At 46.0% G+C, this 27,770-nt stretch overlaps 1 protein-coding gene across 3 annotated transcripts in view; it reads left to right on the plus strand.

Annotated features, from left to right (window-relative positions):
- The window catches only part of SAMD12 (sterile alpha motif domain containing 12), a 210,556-nt gene that overhangs the window by 152,217 nt on the left and 30,569 nt on the right, over positions 1–27,770 (plus strand). The window contains exon 5 of one of the 3 annotated variants that reach the window (XM_081874858.1): positions 11,594–11,656. The exons of the other annotated variants lie outside the window; for them this stretch is intronic. Within the exon in view, the coding sequence (XP_081730984.1) occupies positions 11,594–11,613 (20 nt within the window). The 3' untranslated portion in view covers positions 11,614–11,656. The remainder of the gene's footprint in view (positions 1–11,593; positions 11,657–27,770) is intronic. 3 annotated transcript variants of the gene reach the window in all.

Consider the following 27,770-nt stretch of genomic DNA (forward strand, 5'->3'; position numbering starts at 1 on the left):
TCCAGCGCTGAGGGCCTTCTGGCGGTTCCCTCACTACGAGAAGCCAAGTTACAGGGAACCAGGCAGAGGGCTTTCTCGGTAGTGGCACCCGCCCTGTGGAACGCCCTCCCACCAGATGTCAAAGAGAAAAACAACTACCAGACTTTTCGACGACGTCTGAAGGCAGCCCTGTTTAAGGAAGCTTTTAATTTTTGATGCGTTACTGTGTTTTAATATTGTGTTGGAAACCGTCCAGAGTGGCTGGGGAAACCCAGCCAGATCATCATCATCATCATCATCATTATTTTGACACATTATTTTGACACAGTACATAAGGGTGTATGTACTGTAGGCGAAGCTGCTACTCCACGGCAGAGACAAAAAGTCAGCTCACTGGAAGGATTTTTGTAGGGGACAGGAACACCAGGAACTAACCACGTTGGAACTGGATAAAGCAAGGCAGAGTCCCTCACAAGCAGCTTGTGATAAAAAATCATTTATTGCTTTTCCAGTCAGCAGTCATGGCAACTAGAGCAATGCTCTGGTCCAACTCCCAGAAGGCCTGCAGTTTGAGTCCACCTCTGACGGATGACCTTTGCAGGTTATAGAATAGCAGACACTGCTCCTCTGTAGAGGAGAAGCACCAGCCACTTAACAAATGCCCTGTTCTTGCATCCCACCCCCTAAGCAGTCCATGCATATAGCATGAACAAAGAAGAATGAAACAACCTGCTTGGCTATTCTTGCTTGGCACTGAAGCGAGTTTTAATCCTGGCTGACAATTTCAGATGTGATTTTCCCTTGAGAGTTAATCTCCTATTTAGGCCGGTTCTTATAACCAAATAGGAGGCTCTGGCAACGGCCCTCCAGAATTTCAGACCAGGAGCTGCACATCTGCCGAAAGCAGGTTGAGCAGTAAATGTGTATATGGTGAACTTTGCGTGTATTCACACAACCTGCATGTTCCAACACCACGGTTTGGTCATGTGAACTGGCAATAAGACATGGTTCAGAATGTTCAGAAGATAGGAAAGCAAGCACTAAATAATTGTTCCTGTTACTCCCAAGTCTAGACTAATTCTCTACCTGGCAGCAACTGAAGCCAAGACTCCTCTGGCTGATGTGCAGTGCATGTTGCAAAAACAGTGATTGAATTCTCTCTGAAGAATCTCAGCCTATGCTTAACTACTCAGACAATCAGTTTGTAGAGAAAGTTGGGATGCCGGAAAAATGCTCCAGAAACGCCTTTTCCAGGCTTTCTATTACTCTTCTGAGACATTCATATGTTCGTGTTAAGTATCCCTTTTTATTACTGTTTTTCCATGACTCGGGGCTAATGAATACAGAATTCCATTCCTGCTTAGTGAAACTGTCCCACTCAGTGAAACTGAGGACCTAATGGTTTCCAAAATCCATTCATGTACCTGTTTTTCAGGCATGCGACAGCTGACTTAACCAGGGGAGAATGGTTAGAAATAGTAATCTCAGCCACAGGTGTTGTTTTTCTTAGCACTCCATGTTGCCTTATGGAAGATTTGCTCATATTGGCTCAAGCCAACACTGACTTTGTCCTGTACAACTTCCATTAGTTCAATCTATTCTTTGACCCGTGTCTCAACCTTTATTTTGGTGCCGTTTTATATTTCTCATTCCATACCTCTGTGGACCAGATCTAGGACCCCAAACAGACACACAGTTCACATTGTGGGCAGATAATGCTCCACCAATCTGCCTGGGCATATTTCTCTGCCACTGCTAATGGTGGCTTTTGACTTGAGGCCTGAGGGCTGGGTTCATGTTCTGAACCGGACACTGGTCCCTGCCAGAAACCCTAGACTACGTTCTGCAGTGTTGATTCTGCTTACCTTAAAAGCAATTGACACAAAAGTAAACAGGACCTTTCATCAATAACTACTTGATAGATGAAGAACAACTCTGGGACTGCTGCCAAAACTGGTATCCTCTGTTTTGCAACTCTCCCCTTGAATCCAGACCGTCAACATGTATATTTCTTCGCTTCTGAATCCATGCCTACCATTAGGCAAAATGAGGTGAAACCATAGGCATATAAACCACTGTTCTCACAATTCCACTAACTAGCCGGCTTCCCTCAGGTACAGAGAAGGAGGTTGTCCCCTCATCAGTGATGAAGTATTTCGTCTTCTGTGTGTTTTAAAGGAGGGTTGTAGATTTTTCTCGATTCCTCCCCCCCCCCCCGTTTTATCTTTCGTAAACCGTTTTGAGTTGTTGTTTTTTACCGTCAATCGGTGTTTTGATTAAATAAATAAATAAAATAAATGCCAGTCAGGTGCTGTCTATCAGAATGGTAAGGATCTCACCTTGACCTTAGGCTGCCCTTCCCCAAACCAAATCAATGGCTGCCAGCAGACAGCAGCGATCGCCATTTGTTGACATCAGAACATTTGGGAAGTTACGTATAATTTGGGGAGCGAGACTATTTCAGTGGCATCCCTGTACTGGTCATGATGCGCTGCTCAACCTTAAAGTCTTCCATCTTAAATTCCTCCAAGGGCTGAACTTTTAAGTAACAGTGAGGAATATGAGGTCCTTCAGAGCCTGAAGATTGAACACCCTACGTAGGCCTCGAACACATTTACCTCCTCCTTCGGTGCTGTAGCTGCAGTTTTAATGCGGTGTTTATCTGTCATTGTCAGTAATGCCCATGAAATGCATAAACCTGTCTGTGGGATCAAAGGAGCTATGCTGTGATTGAAGAAAGAGCATTCCACTACCTAAACAGAACTGAACATACTAAAATACCGCTGTTGAATGCTTGCATTTGGTGCAGTTCAGTCAGCACAGGTTGTCTCCTGTATTTGATGCAGGTAGAACACCTTTTTGTCCTCTTCCTTGACGCTGATCTCCAGGGTTTAGATTTCATGTTTGTTTCCGATACCCATCCTGCCTGTTACCTGTCCTTGGCGATACATCATTTGCATGGTGATGCAAAAGGAGTGGATTGTCAGTCTTCATAAAATGTCAAGGACCCAGTGTCAAGATAAAAAGGCAATATTCTTTTAAGTGGTTCAGGCAGACAATAAAGCCTTTTTGTCAAGTTAGAGATGGTAGCTTCTTCCGTCTCCGAGTGTGAAGTGGCTTTAACGTGGGAATATCTTGGCTCTGTAGTCTGCTATATGACCTGCTTCTCACAGAGGTGGCAAATCTGTGTTGGGGCTTTGCCACTTTGAGATGCCGGTGGAGGCTTCCGTTTCTGAATGCTACTCCTTGCAAAAATAAAAAAGGGATGTCACTAGTAGCTTCTTTTGATGGTCAGGTAGCACTTCAAAGCTACAAGTCAGGAACGGGGTACCCCTCGACCCATACACTTTCTGAAGTACAATTCATCAGGTACCAGAGCAAGGTGGGATCTGAATCTAGTCAACACATCCCTCCAGCAGCAGCTACAATAGTATAGGTACAAGATTTCACATGTACAGGTACCTCGGGTTACATACGCTTCAGGTTACAGACTCTGCTAACCCAGAAATAGTACCTTGGGTTAAGAACTTGGCTTCAGGATGAGAACAGAAATCGTGCTCCGGCAGCACGGCAGCAGCGGGAGGCCCCATTAGCTAAAGTGGGGCTTCACGTTAAGAACAGTTTCAGGTTAAGACTGGACCTCCGGAACGAATTAAGTACTTAACCCAAGGTACCACTGTAGTGCATGGACTTGTGAACATATAAAACCCTTCTGATAGAGGGTTTTTACAGAAATAAGCTATATCATGGGTCAACATGTGGAATGTACACCAAGTTTGGGATTGTTATCTGTTTTTAAAGAAGGGCAATCTGACCTTTGTTATAAAGAACGAATTACTTTTCTTTTAGCAGCAACATGCCTACTAGTGAGTGGAACAGAACTAGAAAGGATTGGAACATCTGTGTATCTCTCGTTGTAAACAAACTGTAAGGTCTATTGCCGTATCAGAAAAATTAACAAAGAGATACGTGCATTAAATAATACAAGTGATGTAGATGATTTTGTTGAAGCATGGCATCCTTGTATAAAACACTTTACTGATGATCCTGAATATTGGCAGCTGCTGAAATCACAGATTGGACTTTGGCAAATTTCTCTAGATTGATGTGTCCTGTAGCAGGGAGGGGGCGAGCTGGGATTTTGTTTTTGCATCCCTTTCTCTCTCTCTCTCTTTGTAATTGTTATATATTGGAAGTCAATAAAACTATCTTAAAAAGCAAGCAAACAAACAAAAAAATCCCTCCCACAGCCTTAGAGGCAGAGCGTTGCCATCATGGCTAGTAGCCACAGAAAGCCTCTTACTATCCATCTAATCCTCTTTTGAAAGCATCCAAGTTGGGGACCATCAGTCGCACCTGTGGCAGCAAGCTTGCTTCAAAATTAGTATGTCTACAATTGCAGCCCTAAGGAGAACAGCAGCCCCCATCTTCATAGCATTTCTCAGGATTGTATGCCCCTCTTTATAATTATTTTCTCTGACCACTCTGATGCTGAGGTTGTTGTGGGTTGGCATGCAATGAGGAAGAATAGCTGAAGGGCATATGATGCAATTTGCCTGCATGGGCCCATATGACAGAGTGGAGTGAATGCCTCTGATTTGTAGCATAAGGCTAATGGTGAGTTATTTGATTTATTGTTGTCTTTTGATGGCCGGGGAGCAGGGAGAGAGGTGTTCGTTGGTTTTCCTGGCTCAGGTCAGGTGCCAAAATAACTTGACTGGCCTTGACTGGCTACCGAGCAGATAGGCACTATATCACCAAAGCAGCGGGTTGCAGAGACTGAACTTCATGTTGATAAACAACAAGTGTGAAGCTGGAATAAAACACTTTCCTGTATTTGTGCTGTCAAATGCCTTGGTCTGAGGATTTTCTGCCACACTGTGTTGGTTGTGCCTCTTAAGCAACGAAGCATGCACACACGAATACCAAAAGAAAATGTACACACACACACTCTCTTTTTATTGCAGTAAATTGCAATGTGTTTATAGTGGTACATGCTGTATACATGAATTATAGCACCCCAGCAGAATTTCTGAAAAATGAACATTCCTGGATACTGCTCTGAGTCTAACTTCTCCAACCTGATGCCCTCCAGGTTTTTTGGCCTACCGCTCTCATCATCCATGACCATTGGCCATGCTGGCTGCAGGTTATGGGAGCTGAAGCAATATCTAGGGGGGAACAGGTTGAGGAAGGCTGATCTAGCCATTGTAAGGCAGGTCCATGGGTCCAGTTAGTTTGTTTCAGATGTGTTCTTTCCTTTCTTGAAGAAAACAAATAATTTCAGTAACAGATGAACTTCTGGTCTTTTCCACGCTATGAATCCTACAGCCTATCTTGGTTTTCCTAGTCTGGTCTCCTTTGGACCACATATCCCAATGGGACAAGAGCACTGCAAGCTATGGGTTTTGCGTGGCTGTCTTCCCAGGACACTTTCCTAGCTGTGTGCCACAGCAGGAAAAGGACCATAGCTCATCTTTGCAGGCAAGAAGCTCCAGGTTCCAGGCATTTCCAGTTTGATGGGCAAATAGCAGGTTATGGAAGGTCCTCCTCTAGGGACCGTGGAAAGCAGCTGCCAGTCAAAAGTGCCTTGTACTATGCTAGATGGACCAATTCTCTAAGGTAGCTTCATATCTGGGCACCACAGTTCAAGAAGGACACTGACAAACTGGAACGTGTCCAGAGGAGGGCAACCAAAATGGTCAAAGGCCTGGAAACGATGCCTTATGAGGAAGGGCTAAGGGAGCTGGGCATGTTTAGCCTGGAGAAGAGGAGGTTAAGGGGTGCTATGATAGCCATGTTCAAATATATAAAAGGATGTCACATAGAGGAGGGAGAAAGGTTGTTTTCTGCTGCTCCAGAGAAGCGGACACGGAGCAATGGATCCAAACTACAAGAAAGAAGATTCCACCTAAACATTAGGAAGAACTTCCTGACAGTAAGAGCTGTTTGACAGTGGAATTTGCTGCCAAGGAGTGTGGTGGAGTCTCCTTCTTTGGAGGTCTTTAAGCAGAGGCTTGACAACCATATGTCAGGAGTGCTCTGATGGTGTTTCCTGCTTGGCAGGGGGTTGGACTCAATGGCCCTTGTGGTCTCTTCCAACTCTATGATTCTATGATATCTCAATATGAACATGGGAAGCTATCTCCAAGCTCTTGGGCAAGCAGTGGCGTGACACCTCAGGATGCTTATTCACTTTGATCTGCTCTCTTTCTGTGGCCTCCTTTCAGAGTGTTCCCTCCAGTGCCATTCTACTCGGTTATTTGCATTGGGGTTGCAAAAAAAGGATAACCTTTTTATTCGATGGAGCGTCTCCACCTCCATTGTTCTGCCCGGACACTGAGGTCCAGTGCTGAGGGCCTTCTGGCGGTTCCCTCACTGCGAGAAGCCAAGTTACAGGGAACCAGGCAGAGGGCCTTCTCAGTAGTGGCGCCTGCCCTGTGGAACGCCCTCCCACCAGATGTCAAAGAGAAAAATGACTACCAAACTTTTAGAAGACATCTAAAGGCAGCCCTGTTTAGGGAAGCTTTTAATGTTTAATAGGTTATTGTATTTTAGTGTTTTGTCGGAAGCCGCCCAGAGTGGCTGGGGGGACCCAGCCAGATGGGTGGGGTATAAATAAATTGTTGTTGTTGTTGTTGTTACCTTGCATTGCTTACATAAAAAAGCAAGGCAAGGCAATAAGGATTATTCTTTCAACATTTTTTTAACAGGGTGAGGGGAAGAGAGAATGAAGATACTAGACCAAATTGGCAATGCCTTCACCACTCCATTAACAATTATCGTCCTGGCCGTATGGTATTTTGTTTGTTTTCTGATCCTAATTAATCATCTTATTTTTGAGTTAAAATAATTAAAGCTAAATCCTCTCTCTTCATTTTAATCCTTCCCGTGCTAAGCCGCGCACTGTTGCGCCATGCTGCCTCTCCTCTGGAAGTTGCTTGGAGCCATTTTCCTGCCTCGCAATCATGTTGTCTCTTGGAAAGTTATAAACTCTGAGAGATGAAAACACCTTCCTAAAAAAAAAGAAGGAAGGAAGGCAGTGTTAATAAGCAGCTCCCTAATCACAGCGGATATATGCCTAGATCCGTGATCATAGGACACCAAATGTCAGTGTTCCTTGCCGAAGCAAGCACTGGAAGTTAAATGATTTAATTGGGTTTTGCTTGCTTTGTTTTGTTTCAAACCTAAATGAATCATAAAGCTAAAAGGTATATTGTGCAAGCTTGAATAAAAGTCATTTGCCAAAAGTCTGTGCAGATTTCAAAGTAATTAAAACTCAGGGACTGCCTACTTGGCACTATCTTCTTAATTGATAATCAAAATGAGCAGATCAAATAAGTATGCTTTGAACACAGCTGATAATTGCCAGCAATTCCCTTTGAAATTCTTGGATCAGTTGGATTCCATCATTAAACTGGTTGTTTGCAAATTCGCTACTAGTTGATGCAAATCCACAAAGAAAACCCTTGCATAATACAACGATGACACTGGGTCTCATTAAATAACATAATAAGTTTTAGGATGAGGGGGAAATAAGTTGCTTAGAATTTGTGCTCCTTTTTTTTTTTTTTGCCAAATCAAGGCGAATGAGTGTGTGTAAAGGTAAAGAGCAAGACTCTGTTCATTGCACTGGACAATGTTGTGGTAGAAGTTAACCAAAGATTTAAAACCACTTTAAAAGTAATGGGTGTTGTCCATTGTCACCCAAGTTGCATGATGGGACTTCCTTTTCCTCTCTTCTCCTGCATCTCCTTGTTTCATCACAAATCAACTCCAAACCTCCAGAGTACATTTCGGGGTCAGAGAATGGATATCTGTTCCATTCCGCTGGCAAACACTAAACTATACCTTACAATGTGTTCCTGAAAGGTGGGGTGGTTTGCAGAACGAGATACATCAAAAACTTAATCGTAATACAGTGTAGTGTATGCATACTTTCATTTCTTTAAAACAGTTTAAAAAAAAAAAAAAAAAAGACTATTCCTGTCCAGAAAGACAGATGTAGTTATTCTAAACTCCAGAACTCCACGCTGTTTCTTTATTGGAATACATAGTTTACTGCCATTGGGACAACACACATTAATCAGCTACTGAATGGCACCTAAAACAGATATCTAGGGTGTTGAAGGGTTCTTTTCTGAATCTAATGCCTTACTAATGCCCAGTGTGTAAGGGACCTGGACTGCAGAGAAAACTTACTCATGTAAGAAGAGTTTCATCACTACCCCTCCTGCCCACTGGGGTATGAATGCATTTCACCATGTGCTCTGTTCCATGTACATGCCAATAGCATCTCCACCTGGGCAGCTAATTATTGGTGTACTGATGCTACACATATATGGGATGGTACACATGGAACGTGATGGTGGCAGTGATAGCCACCAACTCAGATAGCTTTAAAAAAGCATTTGACGAATTCAATGTGGTCAAGGCTATCAGTGGCTACCAGTCACACTGGCCATATTCTACTTCTACTGTCAGAGGCATTATGCCTCTGAATACCAGTCTCTGGAAACTGCTGGTGGGCTGCCAGGAGTCCAGGTTCCCTGCTTGATAACATAGTAAGCATAGGTAATTAAAAAGGAGGATTTATTGCAAAAACAAACAGATAGCTCCAGACGGCTCTAACAAAGCCTCCGGCATCATTACTCAAGATGACCCTTCTGAAGATTCCTTCCGGTGTTGACAGAAGATATTGAACTTATGACCCTTACTGGATCAGCTCCAACCTCTTCCTGTTCTGAGAGACTGTCTCTGAATTTGTTTGTGCCTGATTGTGCCTCCTGTGAGCTTTGGCTGTGTTCTAGCCTGCTCTCAGCTACTGCTTTATCAGCCTGCCCATCAAGGTCAGGAAGAGCCGAAGTCTTCAGCTGTCTGCTCTCCCCTGCCTGCCTAACATCTAAGCCTCTCTGTTCTTGGCTTCTTTCTGCAGTTGGCTGCAAACCTTCACTTGGAGCTGGCTCATTCCTGACATGGGCAGAGTGCTGTTGCGCTTATGTCTAGCATGCAGGCTTCCCTTAGGCATCTGATCACCCCAACAAGAACAAGACTTATTTAAAAAAACACTGTAATTTGGTTGAATGTTAAGAAAGGATGCTAGATCATAAATAATTGTGCACCACTAAATTAGAAAGAATTAAGATGATAAGTAAATTTGAGAAAAAAATATAAACCTTTTGGAGAATTTATAGATTATATTTAAATGAATTTGACACAAGAGTGTAAACAAGATGATAAATTGCTGGCAAGAATTGACAATGATGCAAATGGGAGCGGGAGGCGGGAGGGAGTCCAAGGATGTTATGAAAAGATGTTATGATATTTGTTATACTGTTCTTTATTTTTGCATTTATGTTTAAAAACTCAAATAAAATATATTAAAAAAAAAGAACAGGTTATGAGACCAGATAGGCCAATGGCCAGATCCAGTAGACTTGTCTTACATTCTTAAGTGTTTGAATGTGACAGTGGTGCACTGAGCACTTATGCAGGTAAACACTTTCTCCACTGCTTGCATCCCGTATAAACCGGGCCTGAGATTTGGGGTGTTCGCTTTCTTCATTCCTTCCCCCCACCCCACCCCATGCAATACAAAGGATCGGCTTAAGTGCATGTGTCCTACTAAGTGGCATATTCCCTCCAAGAAAATAATGCATGAACAGAGCCAGAATGTTCTTATTAATTGCTTTTGAATGCTGCAGTTGGTGTTTTGTGCTTCAGGTAGTGCTGGGATAATTGAAACAGCTGGGGGTGGGGGAGGAATCAAGTAGGATTCAAGGTGGTCTGCAAAGCTCTGGAGACAGATGTGCCTATAAATGCACATTAAAAATAAACCCAAATAAATAAATACCGAGTTACTCGCTCTTATTTACTTCTTGCGATCCAGTGGGACAGAACTCATTCCCACAAGCTTAGATGCTTGCATTTTCTATTATTACTTAAGACTTTTAAAGGGGGGGGGGGAATCTGGCTGAAGCTTATGTGATGTTTCAAAGTAAAGAGATGAGTAGAATTTGCATAATAGAATCACAAAAATGGAAAGCATGGAACATTTGATATTTAAAATAGTCTCATCTAAAGCTTTTAGCACAGGTAGGAAAGGTTAATAAAAATCCATCCATACAGCATATAAATTATTCCAGACTTTAAAATGTAAAACAAAATTATGTCCAATCCATCTTCCTGCCTTCTCTTACAAACATATGTCTCCTTAACAAACCTTTCCTACTTAAACACCTACTTGAAAAATTAAAGTGACACGCATCACACTTCTGACTTGTGTGAGCTATAATTCAGTGTCCAGTCACTTAGCTCTAGGAATCATAGAATCATAGAGTTGGAAGAGACCACAAGGGCCATCGAGTCCAACCCCCTGCCAAGCAGGAAACAAATTACTGGAGAATGCTTGGCCCTAGACCAGGAGTCGGCAAAGTTTTTGTGGCTTGGGCCGGTTCACGGTCCTGCAGACGCCGCGGTGGGCCAGAGTGTGTGTGCGCGCACATGCACACAAAAGCAAACACTATATATGGCGCTCCTTCTGGTGCTGAGGAGGCGTGCGCAGCTTCCCATTGGCTGCAGGAGCTTCCTGCAACCAATAGGAAGCCGGCCAGCATCACAGAAGGTGGTCCCCGCTCTGCTCTGCGCCAGTTTAGCATGCTGCACAGGAGCCAACCGAGCGGGCGGCAGGGGTCCATGGGATTTAGGTTGCCAACCCATGGCGTGAGGGCACAGTGGAAGGTGCCACTGAGCATTTGCACCTTGTCTTGCCCGTGACAGTGAGTAACCAAAGCCAACCCTTCCATACTTGGGAAGTGAACTCATGGGAGGGCCTGAGGGGTAGAAGACATGACTTGCAGCCACCATCACAGAAATGAAATTCTACAGAATGATGTTGGAGTACCTATGAGGAAACAGTTGAAGTGCTGTACTGAAATCAGGAGCCAAAGATCCGTTTAGTATTTTGAGATTATAACCGTGATGGTGAGGTTAAAAAGAATTATTAGGGCTAGGCAGATCTGCCAATTTGGGTTCTTTTAGTTTCTCATGTTCCTGATTCTGGAATTCAGACCCCCTACATTTGTTTGCAATAATAATAATAATAATAATAATAATAATAATAATAATAATAGTAATAATAATAGAATCCCAACGAAAACTCATCAGCATTTTAGTACAAACTTATCCTAATAGACACATTTTTTGTATCCCATTTTGATTAATATACACAATTTTGCAAGCGGTTCCCCCTAATATCCCTTTTTGTATGTTATTGTTATGAATATATTCATCTGACTGCAGATGTCCCTCTAATAAATGCATGTTGGGTTGTAGAACTGCTTTGCAAAATTCGAAGAAGTGCAGAAAGGAATGGAAACATGGGGGGAAACTGGTTGCTTTGTCAAACACAGGCAATGGTACCCACCAGTCCAAAACACTACATCTTCAGATTCTAAATGCACAACTGAAAATTAGCCCTGGCAGCCACCCAGTTAAAAGCAATCATGAATCGGCTTAACGTATATGTTTTCCGTCCATTCGTCCATCAGCTGCATTTGCATCTGAGTAAAACTAAATGTTCTGAAGCAATGAGTGTTGTTTTCTTTGTTTTTAGATCTTGCATCCATGTGTTAACAGCAGGCATCGACTTAGAAAAAGACATTCTCTTCTATCACAGGTATATTTTTAGTTAGTTAAACGTTTGTTAATGGATTGACCTAACAAATTAAGAGAATAATATTGTGTTGTTGTTGTTTAGTCGTGTCCTACTCTTCGTGACCCCATGGACCAGAGCACGCCAGGCACTCCTGTCTTCCACTGCCTCCCGCAGTTTGGTCAAACCCATGCTGGTAGCTTCGAGAACTCTGTCCAACCATCTCGTCCTCTGTCGTCCCCTTCTCCTTGTGCCCTCCACCTTTCCCAACATCAGGGTCTTTTCCAGGGAGTCCTCTCTTCTCATGAGGTGGCCAAAGTATTGGACCCTCAGCTTCAGGATCTGTCCTTCCAGTGAGCGCTCAAGGCTGATTTCCTTAAGAATGGATAGGTTGGATCTTCTTGCAGTCCATGGGACTCTCAAGAGTCTCCTCCAGCACCACAATTCAAAAGCATCAATTCTTTGGTGATCAACCTTCTTTATGGTCCAGCTCTCACTTCCATACATCACTACTGGGAAGACCATAGCTTTAACTATACGGACCTTTGTTGGCAAGGTGATCCTACTGAAAAATCTGTGTGTCTGGACTTCCTGCTTGCAGAGACGACCGTTGCAACCATCATCTCCCCCAAGCAGTAGGAGCCTACAGCTGTTGAAACAAGCAAGGCCCCTTTAAAAATAAGAGCTCAGTCGGTACAGCATGAGACTGTTAACCTCAGGGTTGCAGGTTTGAGCCCCATGCTGGGCAAAAGAGTCCTGCATTGCAGGGGGTTGAACTATATGTCCCTTGAGGTCCCTTCCAACTCTACAATTCTATGCTTCTACTTGGAGAATGGAGCTAACCACCCAGACTCAGCCTGTAGTTAATTGTTGCTTAAGCAGCATCCTAAACCAACGCCAGTCTGAGTCCCACCTAGACTTGCCCATCCCAAATACCTCACCTGCCTACTAGGAACATCACCTGAAGTAGAACAACAGGTGAGGCACAGCTACAGTGGTACCTCAGGTTAAGAACTTGATTCGTTCCAGAGGTCAGTTCTTAACCTGAAACTGTTCTTAACCTGAAGGACCACTTTAGCTAATGGGGCCTTCTCCTGTCGTGCTGCCGGAGCACAATTTCTGTTCTCATCCTGAAGCAAAGTTCTTAAACCGAGGTACTATTTCTGGGTTAGCGGAGGCTGTAACCTGAAGTGTATGTAACCTGAAGTGTATGTAACCCGAGGTACCACTGTACTAGCCGTTGAAGCACCTTTTTTGGTTTTATCCAATGGGTTGCAGTACATTCCAAAGGTTAGCTAAACTTGTAAATAAGCCTCATTTCATGATGCAGGTTAGGTAAATGATCCATGCAGTCATTTCTGCAGACGGTGAGTCAATTCCCACCACTTGTAGCTACAGTTTGCACCAGCGTAGCTTGGAATCCTTGGCTTTATTGAGAAGATATAAGTAGAGAATGAGATATAAAACATGGATGATTATGATTGAAGTACATTCTCCCTCAGGGGATCGTGTCACAACTGATGGTTTCATTTATTTTTTGTGTCTCTTTAATGAAAATTCACTCTGCTGGATATTTAGCTAGCCCAAGGAAACTTTGCCATTTGTTATTTATGATGTGTAGAGTTTCTCTTCTGTAGGCTGAAGACGCTATATTTCAGAACGAACCAAGATGCAGATTGCTTCTCACTTGACTCTTCTTATTCAATTACTACCTTTTCTCTCCCCCTGTTCCACTTGGCTTGGCAATTGTCCCATTACTTTTAGCAACCATATGCAAGCTATTATTCATGCTAAATGACCAATAGGGGGTTTTTTTAATGTATGAAAAAGTCTGGCTTTTTTCATTTATTTTTAATTTGCTATCAACTCTGTTGCTGTAACTGATCATCTGACTGTCCAGTTACAAACTTGAATATTTCCGTCTTTACAGCACGAGGTGTAAATTCCAGCTAATATCTATTCCAGTAGGTGTTTCCTGTTTCCTCTTGAGCTTAAAGAGATTTCCCATCCTTTGCTTATTTATTCCATGCCTCGGCCTTCCAGTAACAAGAGTTCTCTGAGCAGTGTGCAAAATAAAAATAAATCGCAAATACAGTACAGTTGCAAATTAAGAAGCATCAGATAAGGCAGTTAGAACTTGAGAGCAGATCACTTGATCAAGTGATCAATATATATTTTTTAAAAATGAAGCTGTGGTGCATTATAGAGCAGAGCAGGAATGGAGAACCTGTGACCGGGGATAGTTCAGTTGGTTAGAGCGTAGTGCTGACAAAGTCAAGGTCATAGAATCGATCCCCATACAGGACAACAGCATATTCCTGCATTGCAGGGGGTTGGACTAGATGATCCTTGGGGCCCCTTCCAGGTCTACAGTTCAATGATTCTATTATTCTCTTGGTCCTTGCATGGCTCCATCAGCATGGCCAAAGACATGGACGGATGAGACTTGCCCAGCAACATCCAGTGGGCTGAAGGTTCCCCATCCTTGGAACAGGACGTTGGAAAACAAGTCCAGCAATCACACTATAAATCACAATACTGTGTGAAATTGTAAAGGTCTGGCCAGATAAAATGGTTTTTGCCTAGCATCGAAAATATATTAAAGCAGGTGCCAAAGTGTGCTTTTTTGGGGAAGGCTGAAGCTAGCACACCAACCTTAGTTGGTAAAAGCCAATCTCTAAGCCACAGCAGCCACTTATGTCTCAGGTGACAAAGATGGATTGCCCCAAAACTTTGAATCTTACTCCAGAGGATCCTTTATGGAAAGTGCAGTCCTCTCCAGAACAGGCTGAACACATATCCATCCTGTTTGTTGCTTCCCTAGATCCTTCTGCTTTTGGACAGATACCTCAGCATTTTTGGACCCTCTTGCACTCATATGCTGGTTGTCTACTGTGAGATCAAGATGGTGGACTAGGTGGGCCTTCGGCCTGATCCAGCAGGCCTCGTATTATGTTCTTATAATAACCCCATTCTGGATAGCCTTGGGGTTTGGAGATGAATTTCCCATGTTCTGGGTCCACTGCCTGCTTGTGCAAGTTTTCAGTCATGTTGAAGATTTCATTTTTAAAGCAACAACCTAATATTTTTAATGAAACAATTCCATTGCCATTTTTATTAGGTGACAGGGGAAGATTTAGATAAGAATGGGTCTGTACTAGGCAGTGACTTGCTGGTTGGTATTCTGTAACATTTAGACTAGCATTTTAATAACTGGGATCGCCACACATTAATCTGTGTTCTGCTGAGCTAGAATATGGTGGAAATGGCCTTACCTTTACAAAGAAGCAAACTGTGATGGCCTGGGAATCTGATTCAGAGGCTGAACCGGAGGAATCCCAGCCTGCACAGGAGACCCCGCCTCCAGGGCTGGCTGAGCCGGGGCAGGGACTTGAATCTGAAGCGCCTGCACCTGTGCCGGATCCTCAGGAGCAGACACCAGATGAATCCACTCTGGCTCCGGAGGTGATTGAGGACTCAGTGCCTACAGATGAGTCTCCCCCTGGGTCCTGTAACCCTGCAGCCTCTCCTGAGCTGCAGAGGCTCAGGGCAGAGAGGCGGAGGGAACTGGGTTCTCCCAGAAGGAGTGTTTGCCTTAAGGCCAGGAGAGGTGGGTCACCTGTGGGCCGGGACAGCCCTTGGCCTCAGAGAAGATAAAGGCCAGTCAGCCCGGTCCCAGGTTGCGGGAGCAACGTCGTTGGAAACTGTTGAGTTGTGGGTTGACATAGCAGACGACACAGCGATTTCTCCAAGTAGCTCTTTATTTTGTAAGCTGGAATAGAACTAACTGCAAACAGCTCAGCCGGCCTGCTTTTATAGGCAGCCGGCTGTCAACATTGTAGCAACAGCAGCCCAGAGTTCCGTTAGGGTGCCGTTAGGGCATGGCGGATGCCCAGTCCCAAAAGATACCGCTCAAAAGTGCCTGACGTGAACTGCGGTCCGTTGTCGGAGACAAGGACATCAGGACACCCATGCGTCGCAAACAGGCCTCGCAGCACCCGGATGACGGCCTCGGTAGTGGTGGAGGGCATCAGGGCCACCTCCAGCCATTTGGAATAGGCGCCCACCACTACCATAAAGGTCCGGCCGTGAAAGGGGCCAGCCAGATCGATGTGCACCCTCGACCAGGGTGTCTTTGGCGTCTCCCAGGTGTGTCCCTTAGCTGCCGGTGGTGCAGGCCTCGACTCTTGGCACACTTGACAGGCGGACACCCAGGCAGTGATGGCATCGTCCATGTTAGGCCACCAGACGTAACACCGAGCCAACGCCTTCATTTTGACAATTCCCGGGTGGCCAACGTGCAGAGCCTCCAGGACGCACTGACGGAGTCCCTGGGGAATCACGACGCGGTCTCCCCACAGCAGACAGCCGCGATGAGCCGAGAGTTTATGTTATCTGGTTGCGAAGGGCTGGGACTCCGATGCAAAAGGCCCTTGTGACCACCCCCTCCACACCCAGTTGAGCACCCGGCTGATGTTGCGATCCTGGGCAGATGCGGAGGCCACAGTGGCAGCCGTTACAGGCGCTGCCGGAAGATCCTCAATCAGGAGCAGCGATGAAGCTGGAGCCGGGTCTTCCACAAACGCTGGAAGAGGGCAACGGCTGAGGGCGTCGGCATGGCCCATCGATTTCCCCGGGCGATGGACGAGCCGGTAGTGGTAGGCAGCCAGGAAAACAGTCCATCGCAGCATGGGTGGCCAGAGGACCGGTGGAGTTGGACGATCACTGGCGAGGAGGCCCAGGAGCGGCTTATGGTCAGTGATGAGGTCAAAAGTCCTGCCATAGAGGTATTCATGGAACCTCTTCACTCCAGCCACAAGTGCCAGTGCCTCCTTGTCGAGCTGGCTGTAACTCCGTTCCGTCGGAGATAGCGTCCTGGAAAAGTAGGCGAGCGGTGCTTCTGTTCCGTCTGGAAAACGGTGACTAAGGACAGCGCCAATGCCAAAAGGTGAGGCGTCGCAGGCAAGGACCAGCGGCCTGGATTCACTGTACTGTACCAGCACACGGTCCGATGAAAGGAGAGCCTTGATCGCTTTGAAGGCCGCCGTCTCCCGATGACCCCAGGACCAAGGCGTCTTTGTGTTGAGGAGTCGGTGAAGAGGCTCAGCCACCGTGGCTTTGTGGGGCAGGAACATGTTATAAAAGTTCAGCAGCCCCAGGAACGCCTGCAACTCTGTCTTGTTCTTTGGGATGGGGGCCTGCTGGATAGCGTGGATCTTGGATGTGGTCGGGTGAAGGCCGGAGGCGTCGATAAGATAGCCCAGGAACTCTACCTGTGGAACGGCGATCTGGCACTTCTCCCTCTTTACCTTGAGCCCGGCCTCTTGGAACCTGGTCAGCACGGCACGGAGGCGCTCAAATAACTGCTGGTGTGAGTCTGCGGACACCAAGACATCATCAAAATATGATACCACGCCCGGAAGCCCTTGCAGGAGACGCTCCATAAGGCTTTGGAAGATGCCAGGAGCCACACTCACCCCGAACTGCAACCGGCGGCAACGGAATGCCCCTCGGTGGGTGACGATCATCTGGGCTTCAGCAGTGGCATCATCAACGGGCAGTTGTTGATAGACTTGGGCAAGGTCCAGTTTAGCGAAGACCTTACCCTCACCCAGGGAATGCAGCAGGTGTTGGACAACAGGAACCGGATAAGCGTGCTGCTGAAGTGCCTTGTTGATCGTGCACTTGTAGTCAGCGCAGATTCTCACTGACCCGTCTGGCTTGACAGGCGTGACAATGGGGGTTTCCCACTTGGCATGGTCAACCGGTTCCAAAACTCCTTGGGTGATCAGTTTGTCCAGTTGTTCGTCCACCTTAGCCTTGAGAGCAAAGGGAACCCGGCGTGGCTTTAGCTTGATGGGGGTGACTTGTGGTTCAAGGCTAAAGGAGATGGGCGTACCTGTATATTGCCCCAAGGTACCGTCAAAAACCTCGGCAAAGTCTTTGACCAGACCCTCAGTCTCTGCGTTAGAGATGCAGTTGATGCCAGTGACTTCCAGGCCGAGGGCATCAAACCAGTCTAGCCCTAGGAGGCTTGGCCGCTGAACTTCGACCACCACCAACCGGAGCAGGCCCAAAAAATCCTTGAAGGCGATCCGGAACCAGCCAACGCCTACCACGGGAATGTCGTGTCCCTCGTAGTCTCTCAGGTGTACGTGGTGAGAATCGAGTTGCCTTTTGGACACTCTGGGTACCAGTCTTTTGATGGTGCTCCAAGACACGATGGACAGGGCAGACCCGGTGTCGATCTCCATGTCACATGGAGCTCCTTCAATGAGCACCGTGGCGTTCAGCTTGCATTGCGTAGGTGAGTCGGTTTGGCCAATCGTAGTTCCAGACGGGCAGCGGCAGTTGGTGAGAGCGAAACAGCTTTCCTTGGCAGACTGGAGTGAAGACTTGGACTTGCGAGTCGGTGAAGGGGGGGTGTCAGATGGAGCCGATCGGCAGACCTTAGCGATGTGGCCCCTTCTGGAACACTTCCTACAGATGGCGTCTCTGAATCGACACTTGGCACGGGAATGGTTCCACTGTCGAACAGCTCTTACTATCAGAAAGTCCTTCCTGGTGTTCAGTAAGAATCCCCTTACTTGTAACTTGAAGCTATTGGTTCAGGTCCCACCCTTCAGAGCAGGAGAAAACAGGCTTGCTCCATCTTCCATATCCTTGAGATATTTGAAGATGGCTGATGTATCTCCCCTCAGTTTCCTCTTTTCCAGGTTCCTTATTGGAATTCAGGTCTCAAACCAATGGCTTCCCATAGTCATGTCTTGTTCCAGTTAGTTCCCATGGTCGGTCTTGTTGACAGCCAGCGCTGGAAGCCGATCACTAACAGTGAAATGACTCTTACTGCGTTGTACGGGCACGCTGCGCTTAGTGACGGCTGTGAGTGAGGTATTGTGCTGGTACTCTGTACTTGTCTGTTTCTGCCTGCTTTCATTAATGCGCTTGGCCCAAGTACTCCCGCTTCCCTGGAATGGAGTCTGACAGTGCCATTTACTTTCCAAGTGCTGCTGATGCAATCTTACCCGCTAAGATGCAGACAATCATCAATCACTGCAGGGGAGCATTTGCCACAGCAGTTGCCACAGCAAACAAGAGAGGGGAGCAAGAGGGAGCTGGCATGAACGAGATCTGCCTGCTGGGCCTAATGGTGTTGCCACAGAAGAACAAGGCAGCCACACCCTTGCCTGGCCTACTGCAGGCATTGATTGATTGCCATTATTTGGAGGACTAAATGCCCCCAGCTATGCACATGGGGGAATGCTCCTGTTGTTAGGTGTAGGACACATATGCGGTAAGCACATCACAACAAAGGTCTCTGTGGTTCGAATATAGTGGACTGCAGTTCCCATCATCTCTGAACATTGGCCGTGCTTGGTTCAGGTTGATGCAAGTCGGAGTCCTGCAATACCTGGAGCACAGGGTCTCCATCCCTGATCTGTCTACTCCAGTATCCTGCTTTCCCCTGTGGCTAGCAAGATACTTCTGGGAAGACCACAAAGGTTTTGCTTTGTTACTGATATACAACAGCAGGCTGCTTCCAGACCTGGAGATAGCCTGGGGTATAGAACGGAGTGCCCTCCAAATGTTGTTGGACTCCAACTCCCATCAACTTGACCCAGTGCAGCCAATAGACAGAGTTGATGGGAACTGTCAGATGCTGGAGTGGTTGCTCGAGAGCAAACAGGCAAGACTCCGACATTTCTTTTCCAGGCTTTATTCTTAGTGCAAAACTATTTACAGTGCAGAGCGTCACAAGTCCATGTCTGCTCAGTCGCTAGCAGAATCTGGGGGTGGGTGGTCCTTATACCTTCCCCAGCATAACAGTCGCTTGACCCACAACCTTCTCCTCCCCTCCCCATGCCGAAACCTACTGCACAGAGTGGGCGCTGGCAAAGGGGTACTTCCCTCCTCTCTGGCTTCCTCAGGGTCAGTGTTGAGGCTCTCCCTAGCATCCCCTGGTCCCACCACCTCCTCCCCACTGGAAGTGGGGCTTTCCTCCTCACCAGAGGAGGAACTGCTTCGCAAGACTTTCGGAGGTTCCCTATAACACAACTGCCCTTCCACCTCTCGCCTCTGAGCTGATGGCAGTTCCCTGACAGGAACTGCATTTCAACAACATTTGGCAGAGCTGGGTGGGTGGGTCTAGGTTGGATACCTGTGCATTTACATAGTAACTGCCTAATAGACCTCCATGAATTTGTCTCATCCCCATCTAATCTAAGTGAGCAGCCATCACCACATCTTCAGGCAATGGAGACCATAAATTAATTCTGTGCTACGTACCTTATTTTCACTGCCCTGAATCTGTTGTTGGGTGACCCCGAGTTCTAACATAAAAAGCAAACGATCTCCATCCGCTTTTCTCAAATTGTACATCATTTTATAAGCCGGTTCCATAACAGCGTGATTCCTTCACAAGTTTATTTCAGTTCAGTATGGTTTGCACCCATGTAATTGGGCGTAGCGCTGCAACCTCCACCATATTTCCCCCTAAACTTAAGATGCCTCAAATACTTTAGCGCAGATATGGGGAACCTATACCCCCCCCCAAAAAAAATGTTTGTTGGACTCCAACTCATATGATCCCTGATCATTGGCCATGCTGGCTGGGTCTTTTGGGAGATGGAGTCCAATAACATCAGGCTCCCCATCCCTGCTTTAGGGATTTTTAAGATGTGGTGGAAAGTAGCGTAATCAAATCAATCAAAGCATGGACAATTCCATATATCTAGGGCCTTGCATATTTGCTGTAGTTGATTTAAAAAATATATATCTAGAAAGCCTGGATTCAGTGACCTGTACATGTTATGCCAGTATAGAGCATTTGCATAATTCATGCTACAGGGTTTTAAAGATCAGTTCACACAATTTTATTCTAGTTGTCGGAATGCCACTGAATCCCAACTGCTGTCATTGAAAATTCTCTTGAGCCACCTCTGCTGCTTCCAGAATTTTAGCAGATGTGGCCCACAAACATTCAAGTATGTCTTGTGGGTGAGTGGGGAATGCTTTCTAAAAATTCTGAAATGAAAGCTTAAATTTTCAGGCAGCTGAATCCTAAACCCAAAACAGTTGTACCTTGCTTTTCGAAAAGCTTACTGTATTTTTCGTCCCGTAGGATGCTCCGTCCCGTAGGACGCACCTAGTTTTTTGGGGGAGAAATAAAGGATTTTTTCCCCTTTATTTCCCCCCCCCAAACCAGGTCGGGGAAACCAAACCAGGTCGAGGAACAGCGGGATGGCGGCGCTGCACCTCCTTGCTGTCCCCCGAGCTTGTGGGGCTGGCCGATGTCTGTCTGGCAGGCGGGGCGCTCTGCTTCAGGGTGCTCCTTGCGCCGGGCGGCAGACTGCTATCCGCAGCGTGGGGAGCCCTGCGGGGAACTCCCACAGGGCTCCAACACGCTGTGGATGTCTGTCCGGCGGGTGGGGCGCTCTGCTTCAGGGTGCACACTGACCCCTCTCGCTCTCCAAGCTTCAGCGAAAGCCTGCATTCGCCCCATAGGACGCACCCAGATTTCCCCTTCATTTTTGGAGGGGAAAAAGTGCGTCCTATAGGGCGAAAAATACGGTAGTTATTGAATGTTTTGGCTCCTGAACGCTGCAAACCCAGAAGTGAGTCTTCCAGTTTGCGAACTATTTTTGGAAGCCAATTGTCCAATGGGCCTTCCACGGCTTCCGATTGGCTGCAGGAGCTTCCCGCAGCCAATAAGAAGCCGCGCTTTGGTTTCTGAATGTTTTGGAAGTCAAACGGACTTCTGGAACAGATTCCGTTCAACTTCCGAGGTATGACTGTATGATGATTTGTGTTTTCATGTGGTGCTGTGGAATTGCAAGATAAACACAGCCTTGCATAAGCATGCCCATAGAATTTGTGATCACTTATCAGAAGGGTTTGAAAGCGCTCAGAGCTCTTCAGTATATATGTGTAACGATTCAGCGGCTGAAATCTCTTTTAAGAACAATATTAAATAACTATCAGGCCTCAATTTGGTGCTAAATTGGATACCGGTTCACTGTGGACTTGTGACACCGAGAGACAGAATACAGGAGCCAGGAGGAAACGTGTCAACCGTGGACGTACAATGTGACACTTTAAGGAGTTGAATTATACAGCGTTAAGTATGTTTCTAGTTTAGCGATAAAGGATTACACTGGAAAAAATGTAGAGGCCGTTGAGAATAAGTGTAAGAGAAGGGACCTCAAATTAATTGGTGTTGCAGAAAAGAACAGTTGACATTGAAACAGCTAATAACTAATAATGGTAAGGACTTGTTGGGAAAGTTTCTTCCACCCTTGAAAAGTGGAGAGAAGCTGTACAGAATACTAAGATGTGTTTTCTATACAGTGGCCTCTTTTCCATTGCGAGGTGGAGTCTTTGAAGTCTGAAATTAAAGCCCGATCCTAAAGAAGAGCTGGGTGGCAGGTTCCTCATGTACACGCATACCCAACAGGCTCTTGCATCCATAATCTACCACTTTGAGAGTTGGCATGGTGATGGTCAATTGGGCCCACATTCCCACCATTCATTTAAACCCTATGATATGCTATGATATGAAAACAAATAATTCTGAAAACTGAATTCTGTTAAGGGTGCTGAGGGTTATTTGCCTTACACAACTACAATTTCTGACGTCCATGTGAAAAGGGATTGTGTGCCCTCTGACATGGTGCAGAGGAAAACTGGGGTGCACGTTTTTGGGGACCTTGCTCCTGCATGAGTCACATGACCCATGTGAGAGCATGAAACACCCCCCAAAAAAATAATAATGAGTGTCTTTCAGAGCTGAAATCTCCCAGGAGCCAGAACACGGGCCCCCAAAACAGGGTGTCCCGATTAAATAAGGGCAGTTGAGAAGTATGGGGTTCATAGTTAAACAGCCCTGTCAGAGGAGTAGGGGGCCTCCTCTCAGAATCTGTAACAGAATTCCCAGAATTCCATGGGGGAATGTAGCCTAGGAGTCTGTGGGCCAAAGCTGGATCCTACTGTTTATTTATACCCTGCCCATCTGGCTGGGTTTCCCCAGCCACTCTGGGCAGCTTCCAACAAAATATTAAAATACAGTGGTCTCTTAAACATTAAAAGCTTCCCTACACAGGGCTGCCTTCAGATGTCTTCTAAAAGTCTGGTAGTTGTTGTTCTCTTTGACATCTGGTGGGAAGGCGTTCCACAGGGCGGGTGCCACTGCCGAGAAGGCCCTCTGCCTGGTTCCCTGTAACTTGGCTTCTTGCAGTGAGGGAAGAAGGCCCTCAGCGCTGGACCTCAGTGTCTGGGCTGAACAATGGGGGTGGAGACGCTCCTTCAGGTGTACTGGACCGAGGCCGTTTAGGGCTTTCAAGGTCAGCACCAACAATTTGAATTGTGCTCGGAAACGTACTGGGAGCCAATGTAGGTCTTTCAAGACAAATGTTATGTGGTCTCGGCGGCCGCTCCCAGTCACCAGTCTAGCTGCCGCGTTCTGGATTAGTTGTAGTTGTAGTTTCCAGGTCACCTTCAAAGGTAGCCCCACATAGAGTGCATTGCAGTATAAAGTGATATCTCACCCTGGAGCAGGAGGGAGGGGGGACCTTTCAGAACCTGAGGACTACCTTCTCTCACAACCAACCTGCTGGGTTCCAGTAATGGCAGTTGTGGCCAGGCTCACACCTCTCGCCCTCCAGGTAAACAAGGGCTGTTGTTGTAACAGTTCAAGGGCACATATAAGACATATAAGCCTCAGAAGGCCTGCTCCTAAGTGCCCCTCACTCCAAAGTACAGGAGGCAGCACCAAGAGAGAGAGAGAGCCTGTTCTGTGCGGGGTGTCCTGTTTGCTGGATGCTTTCCTTAATGCAGGGCTTTAAATTCTGGGCTATAGCTGCCATCGTCCCTTACCATTGATTCTGTTGATGAGGACGGACAAGGCCATATCCTTGCTTTAAACCAATAGTATTTAACAGTTTCAAAGGTGGGACTGACCCACCTTTAGTCCAGCTGGGGTTTCACTTCTCAGTTTTCCAACCTATATTTATATGGCAGCTTCACTGCAGTCTCCAGTCAGCTGCATCTCCCATCAGTTGAAAACCAGTCCTGTGAATCGGTCTTCCTCAACCTGTTGCCTTCTGAATCCTTTGGACCATAACTCCCATCGTTTTTCACCATTCACCACACTGGCTGGAGCTGATAGGAGATACCCCTCCTCTTAAAACACACACACACACACACACACACACACACACACCCCTCACCTTTCACCTACTCTGAAGTCTTTTAAGCCCCAGGCAAAGACTTTATTCCCTCTGTCTTCTTACCATTTTTCTAATATTTTAGACATGTTATTTTAGTCCCTCTGGAATTCTGGCGGTGATTAGTATTACTTGCATGGTGGTCCCTGTTCTTAGAGGTTTGCAAAGATGCTGAAATCGTTTTCGTTAAGGGTTTCTGTTTTGTTTTTAAGGCCCTATTATGTACCGCATTTTGAATTTAATTGGAAAATTTAATTGTTTTATGGTTTATTGTGCATCGTCACCTAGAGGCTTTCACACGAGGCGACAAATGAAATGAAATAAGCGGAGGGATGCCATTCGCAGCCCCTGCACAGTTTGTGCCCTCGCATGTTCAGCTGAAAGCCTGAGCAGAAACCACCCCCCTTGACCACTTGAGGTCTGAACTCACCCGGACGCCCAAGTCTCAGAGACCGGCTACCCCTGAGTTAGCAGATCTGGTCTGTGGGAAAGCAAGCTTTGTGGAGGAGGCGAGCATCTTGAGGGGAGATGAAGAGCAAGCAGGAATTGAGCTTACAGTTAATGTATAAGAAATGAAGAGGGAGTGGGGGGCATCAGCTGGGAAGGAGTATGCAACGGAATAGAACAAGTAGTGGAAGAAAATTGTAGTACAGTGGTACCTATTCTTGCGTTCACCTCTGGTTACGTATCCTTAGGGACACACATGCGGCAAACCTGGAAGTGTTTTTCCGGGTTTCACCCCATGCGCACATGTGCAGAAGCACTCTATCATTCCGCGCGCATGCGCAGAACAGGAACCTCCAGTTACGGAAACCTTGGGATCCGACCGGAGCTCTGGAACGGACCCCGTCCGCAACCGGAGGTACCATTGTACAGGGTCAGCCCAAAGCATTTTGGCACCTGAGGTGGGCCCCAAAATGTTGTTCCCTTCATTGCCTTCTTACAGGGCCATTGCTCCCTTTGGAGGAGAGCTGTAGGGTCTCCTTAAAGGGCCCACAACTGATTCTGCAGTCCCATAGGGGAGGATTTCGATTCATTTTGCATTTGAAGGCAAACTGAAGCACAACCATCCTTCAAAATTCACACTTCTCCGGATTTTGCAATGCAGGCAACGTGTACAACAACACATATATAAGAGTGCATCAAAATGAATATATTGCCAAAAATAACATACACAAATCCATTATATCAGGGTAAATTGGGTATATTAGTTAAAACTGCATACAAATACCGTACATGTTTATTAGGAGAAATTCGCACTAAAATGCTAATGAATTTTCATGAGGATTTTTATTTTATCTTAATATGAATTGTTGGGGGAATGTGGAGAACTGAATTTAAGACTAGGACAAGGGGAAACTCTAAGAACTGAAATGGACAGATTTTCCCACCCCTAGTCACATTTTCCTGCATGGCTGTGGAGAGGAGAAGCTGTAAGGGAGCCATCCTTAGAGTCTGGGAGCATTGGGAGAGCCACATCCTCAGACCAGGAAGGGTGACTGGTGAGTCACCAGGCAGACTCTGGGACCTCGAGGCAAGGAACTTGACACTTGGTGGCCGTGACTCACTGCACGAGTTCCTGGGAACTCTCAGCTTCCATGCAGTGAATCATTCATGTGCAGCCGTTTGTCATTTGGAACAGCATTTCCACTTAGTGCGCTTATATGGGTTACAGAGTTCAAGAACACATGCTAAGAAGCCAAGGTACCTGGTCTCAGCCCCAAATCAAAGCCAAGGGAGACAGAGGCATCTGAGCAAGGCAGCAGTCCCTGCCCACAACATCTGCATATAGGAATTGCTCTCAAACTGCCTTCTCTCTACAACATCATGCACTAGGATGCAAGCGTAGGCTGTTGTTGTTTAGTCGTTTAGTCGTGTCCGACTCTTTGTGACCCCATGGACCAGAGCACGCCAGGCACTCCTGTCTTCCACTGCCTCCCGCAGTTTGGTCAAACTCATGCTGGTAGCTTCGAGAACACTGTCCAACCATCTCGTCCTCTGTCGTCCCCTTCTCCTTGTGCCCTCCATCTTTCCCAACATCAGGGTCTTTTCCAGGGAGTCTTCTCTTCTCATGAGGGGGCCAAAGTATTGGAGCCTCAGCTTCGGGATCTGTCCTTCCAGTGAGCACTCAGGGCTGATTTCCTTCAGAATGGATAGGTTTGATCTTCTTGCAGTCTATGGGACTCTCAAGAGTCTCCTCCAGCACCAGAATTCAAAAGCATCCATTCTTCAGGGATCAGCCTTCTTTATGGTCCAGCTCTCACTTCCATACATCACTACTGGGAAAACCAGAGCTTTAACTATATGGACCTTTGTTGGCAAGGTGATGTCTCTGCTTACTTATAGGTAATGAGGCTTACTTATAGGTAAGTGGGTCTAGAACTGCAGCCTTAATTACTTAAAGCAGCATAAACTTGCATATGACTAAAAGAAGCATGCAAAGTTTGATTTTAGATGGTGTGTTATGGTGGGCATGTCTTTCAATTTACTGGGCAAATATTTGTCAACTGACCAATCAATTGGCCATGTATTTGATGGCTGTCAAATCTTATCAAACGTTCCATAAAGTCATGATGCTGATTAGCCTGCTGTTCCTTAGCAGAAGTGCCTTTTAAAACTACTACTTTTTTAAATTAGTTGCTGTTCCTTTGCTTTATTTCTGTTTTAATTTCCTTTTTTTAAATAACATGTAGGCTGGCCCTGGTGTTCTAGGATAAAAGCCAAGGAGAAGAATTGCTCAGTGAATCATTCATATTTATAGAAACCTTACCTAACATTCTTAAAAGTTATAATAATTTATGGGAGGGGATTAAAAAGTTTATGTTGTCTCCAAAAGCTACCTTATCTGTGTGTCGTTGTTTTTGCAATTAGCAAAAAATCATACAATAATTCATACTTTGATTTGTATGTTGCTTTTGCACAAAAATAATCATGCTCAAAGCAGCTTACAACAAAGAAAACTGAAATACATCTCAAAATCATCCACCACAAGAACAATTTCAAGATAAGATTAAAAAAACAACAACACCCAATAACATAATAGCAAATGTAACAACATGCAAGGAATGCGGGTGGCACTGTGGGTTAAACCACAGAGCCTAGGACTTGCCGATCAGAAGGTTGGCGGTTCGAATCCCCGCAACGGGGTGAGCTCCCGTTGCTCGGTCCCTGCTCCTGCCAACCTAGCAGTTCGAAAGCACGTCAAAGTGCAAGTAGATAAATAGGTACCGTTCCGGCGGGAAGGTAAACGGCGTTTCCATGCGCTGCTCTGGTTCAACAGAAGCGGCTTAGTCATGCTGGCCCCATGACCCAGAAACTGTACGCCGGCTCCCTCGGCCAATAAAGCAAGATGAGCGCTGCAACCCCAGAGTCGGCCATGACTGGACCTAATGGTCAGGGGTCCCTTTACTTTTAACAACATGCAAAGAACATTTCAGTGCTATAAATACAACAACATTCACATTAACAGCATCACATCTCCTGGCAATAGCAAAAATAGCAAGGGCTTTTGACAGTTTCACCTTGGTCCTGGAAACAGCCCTCCCATCCTATTGCTCATAGAATCTCTCCTGCAGCAACTTGCAAACCTTGCAAAGAAAGTGTTGGGTAGCTGGAAACATCTTTCCCATGCTGATGCTGCAGGCATGTTGATTGTTGAAGTATTTTTAATTGCAAGTTAATGCTTTAAAAATTACTGATTTTGCAACATTTGAACTTTCCCTCCCTCCCCCATGACTCAAAGGCCTCGCCCTCTGGTACATTGCATGTCATAGCTGGTGCCGAATTAGAACAGCCATTCTCTCCATTGTGAGAATAGGGAAGAGGAGGAAATGCCCCTTCTAGGATTCCTCCTGCAGTTGTTGCTAAGTACTTACATTTATATTTTTTAAAAAAATAACCTATTAAAAATAATAATT

Source organism: Podarcis erhardii (genome assembly GCF_964252035.2).
Source record: "Podarcis erhardii genome assembly, chromosome: 8".
NCBI classification, from domain to species: Eukaryota; Metazoa; Chordata; class Lepidosauria; order Squamata; family Lacertidae; genus Podarcis; species Podarcis erhardii.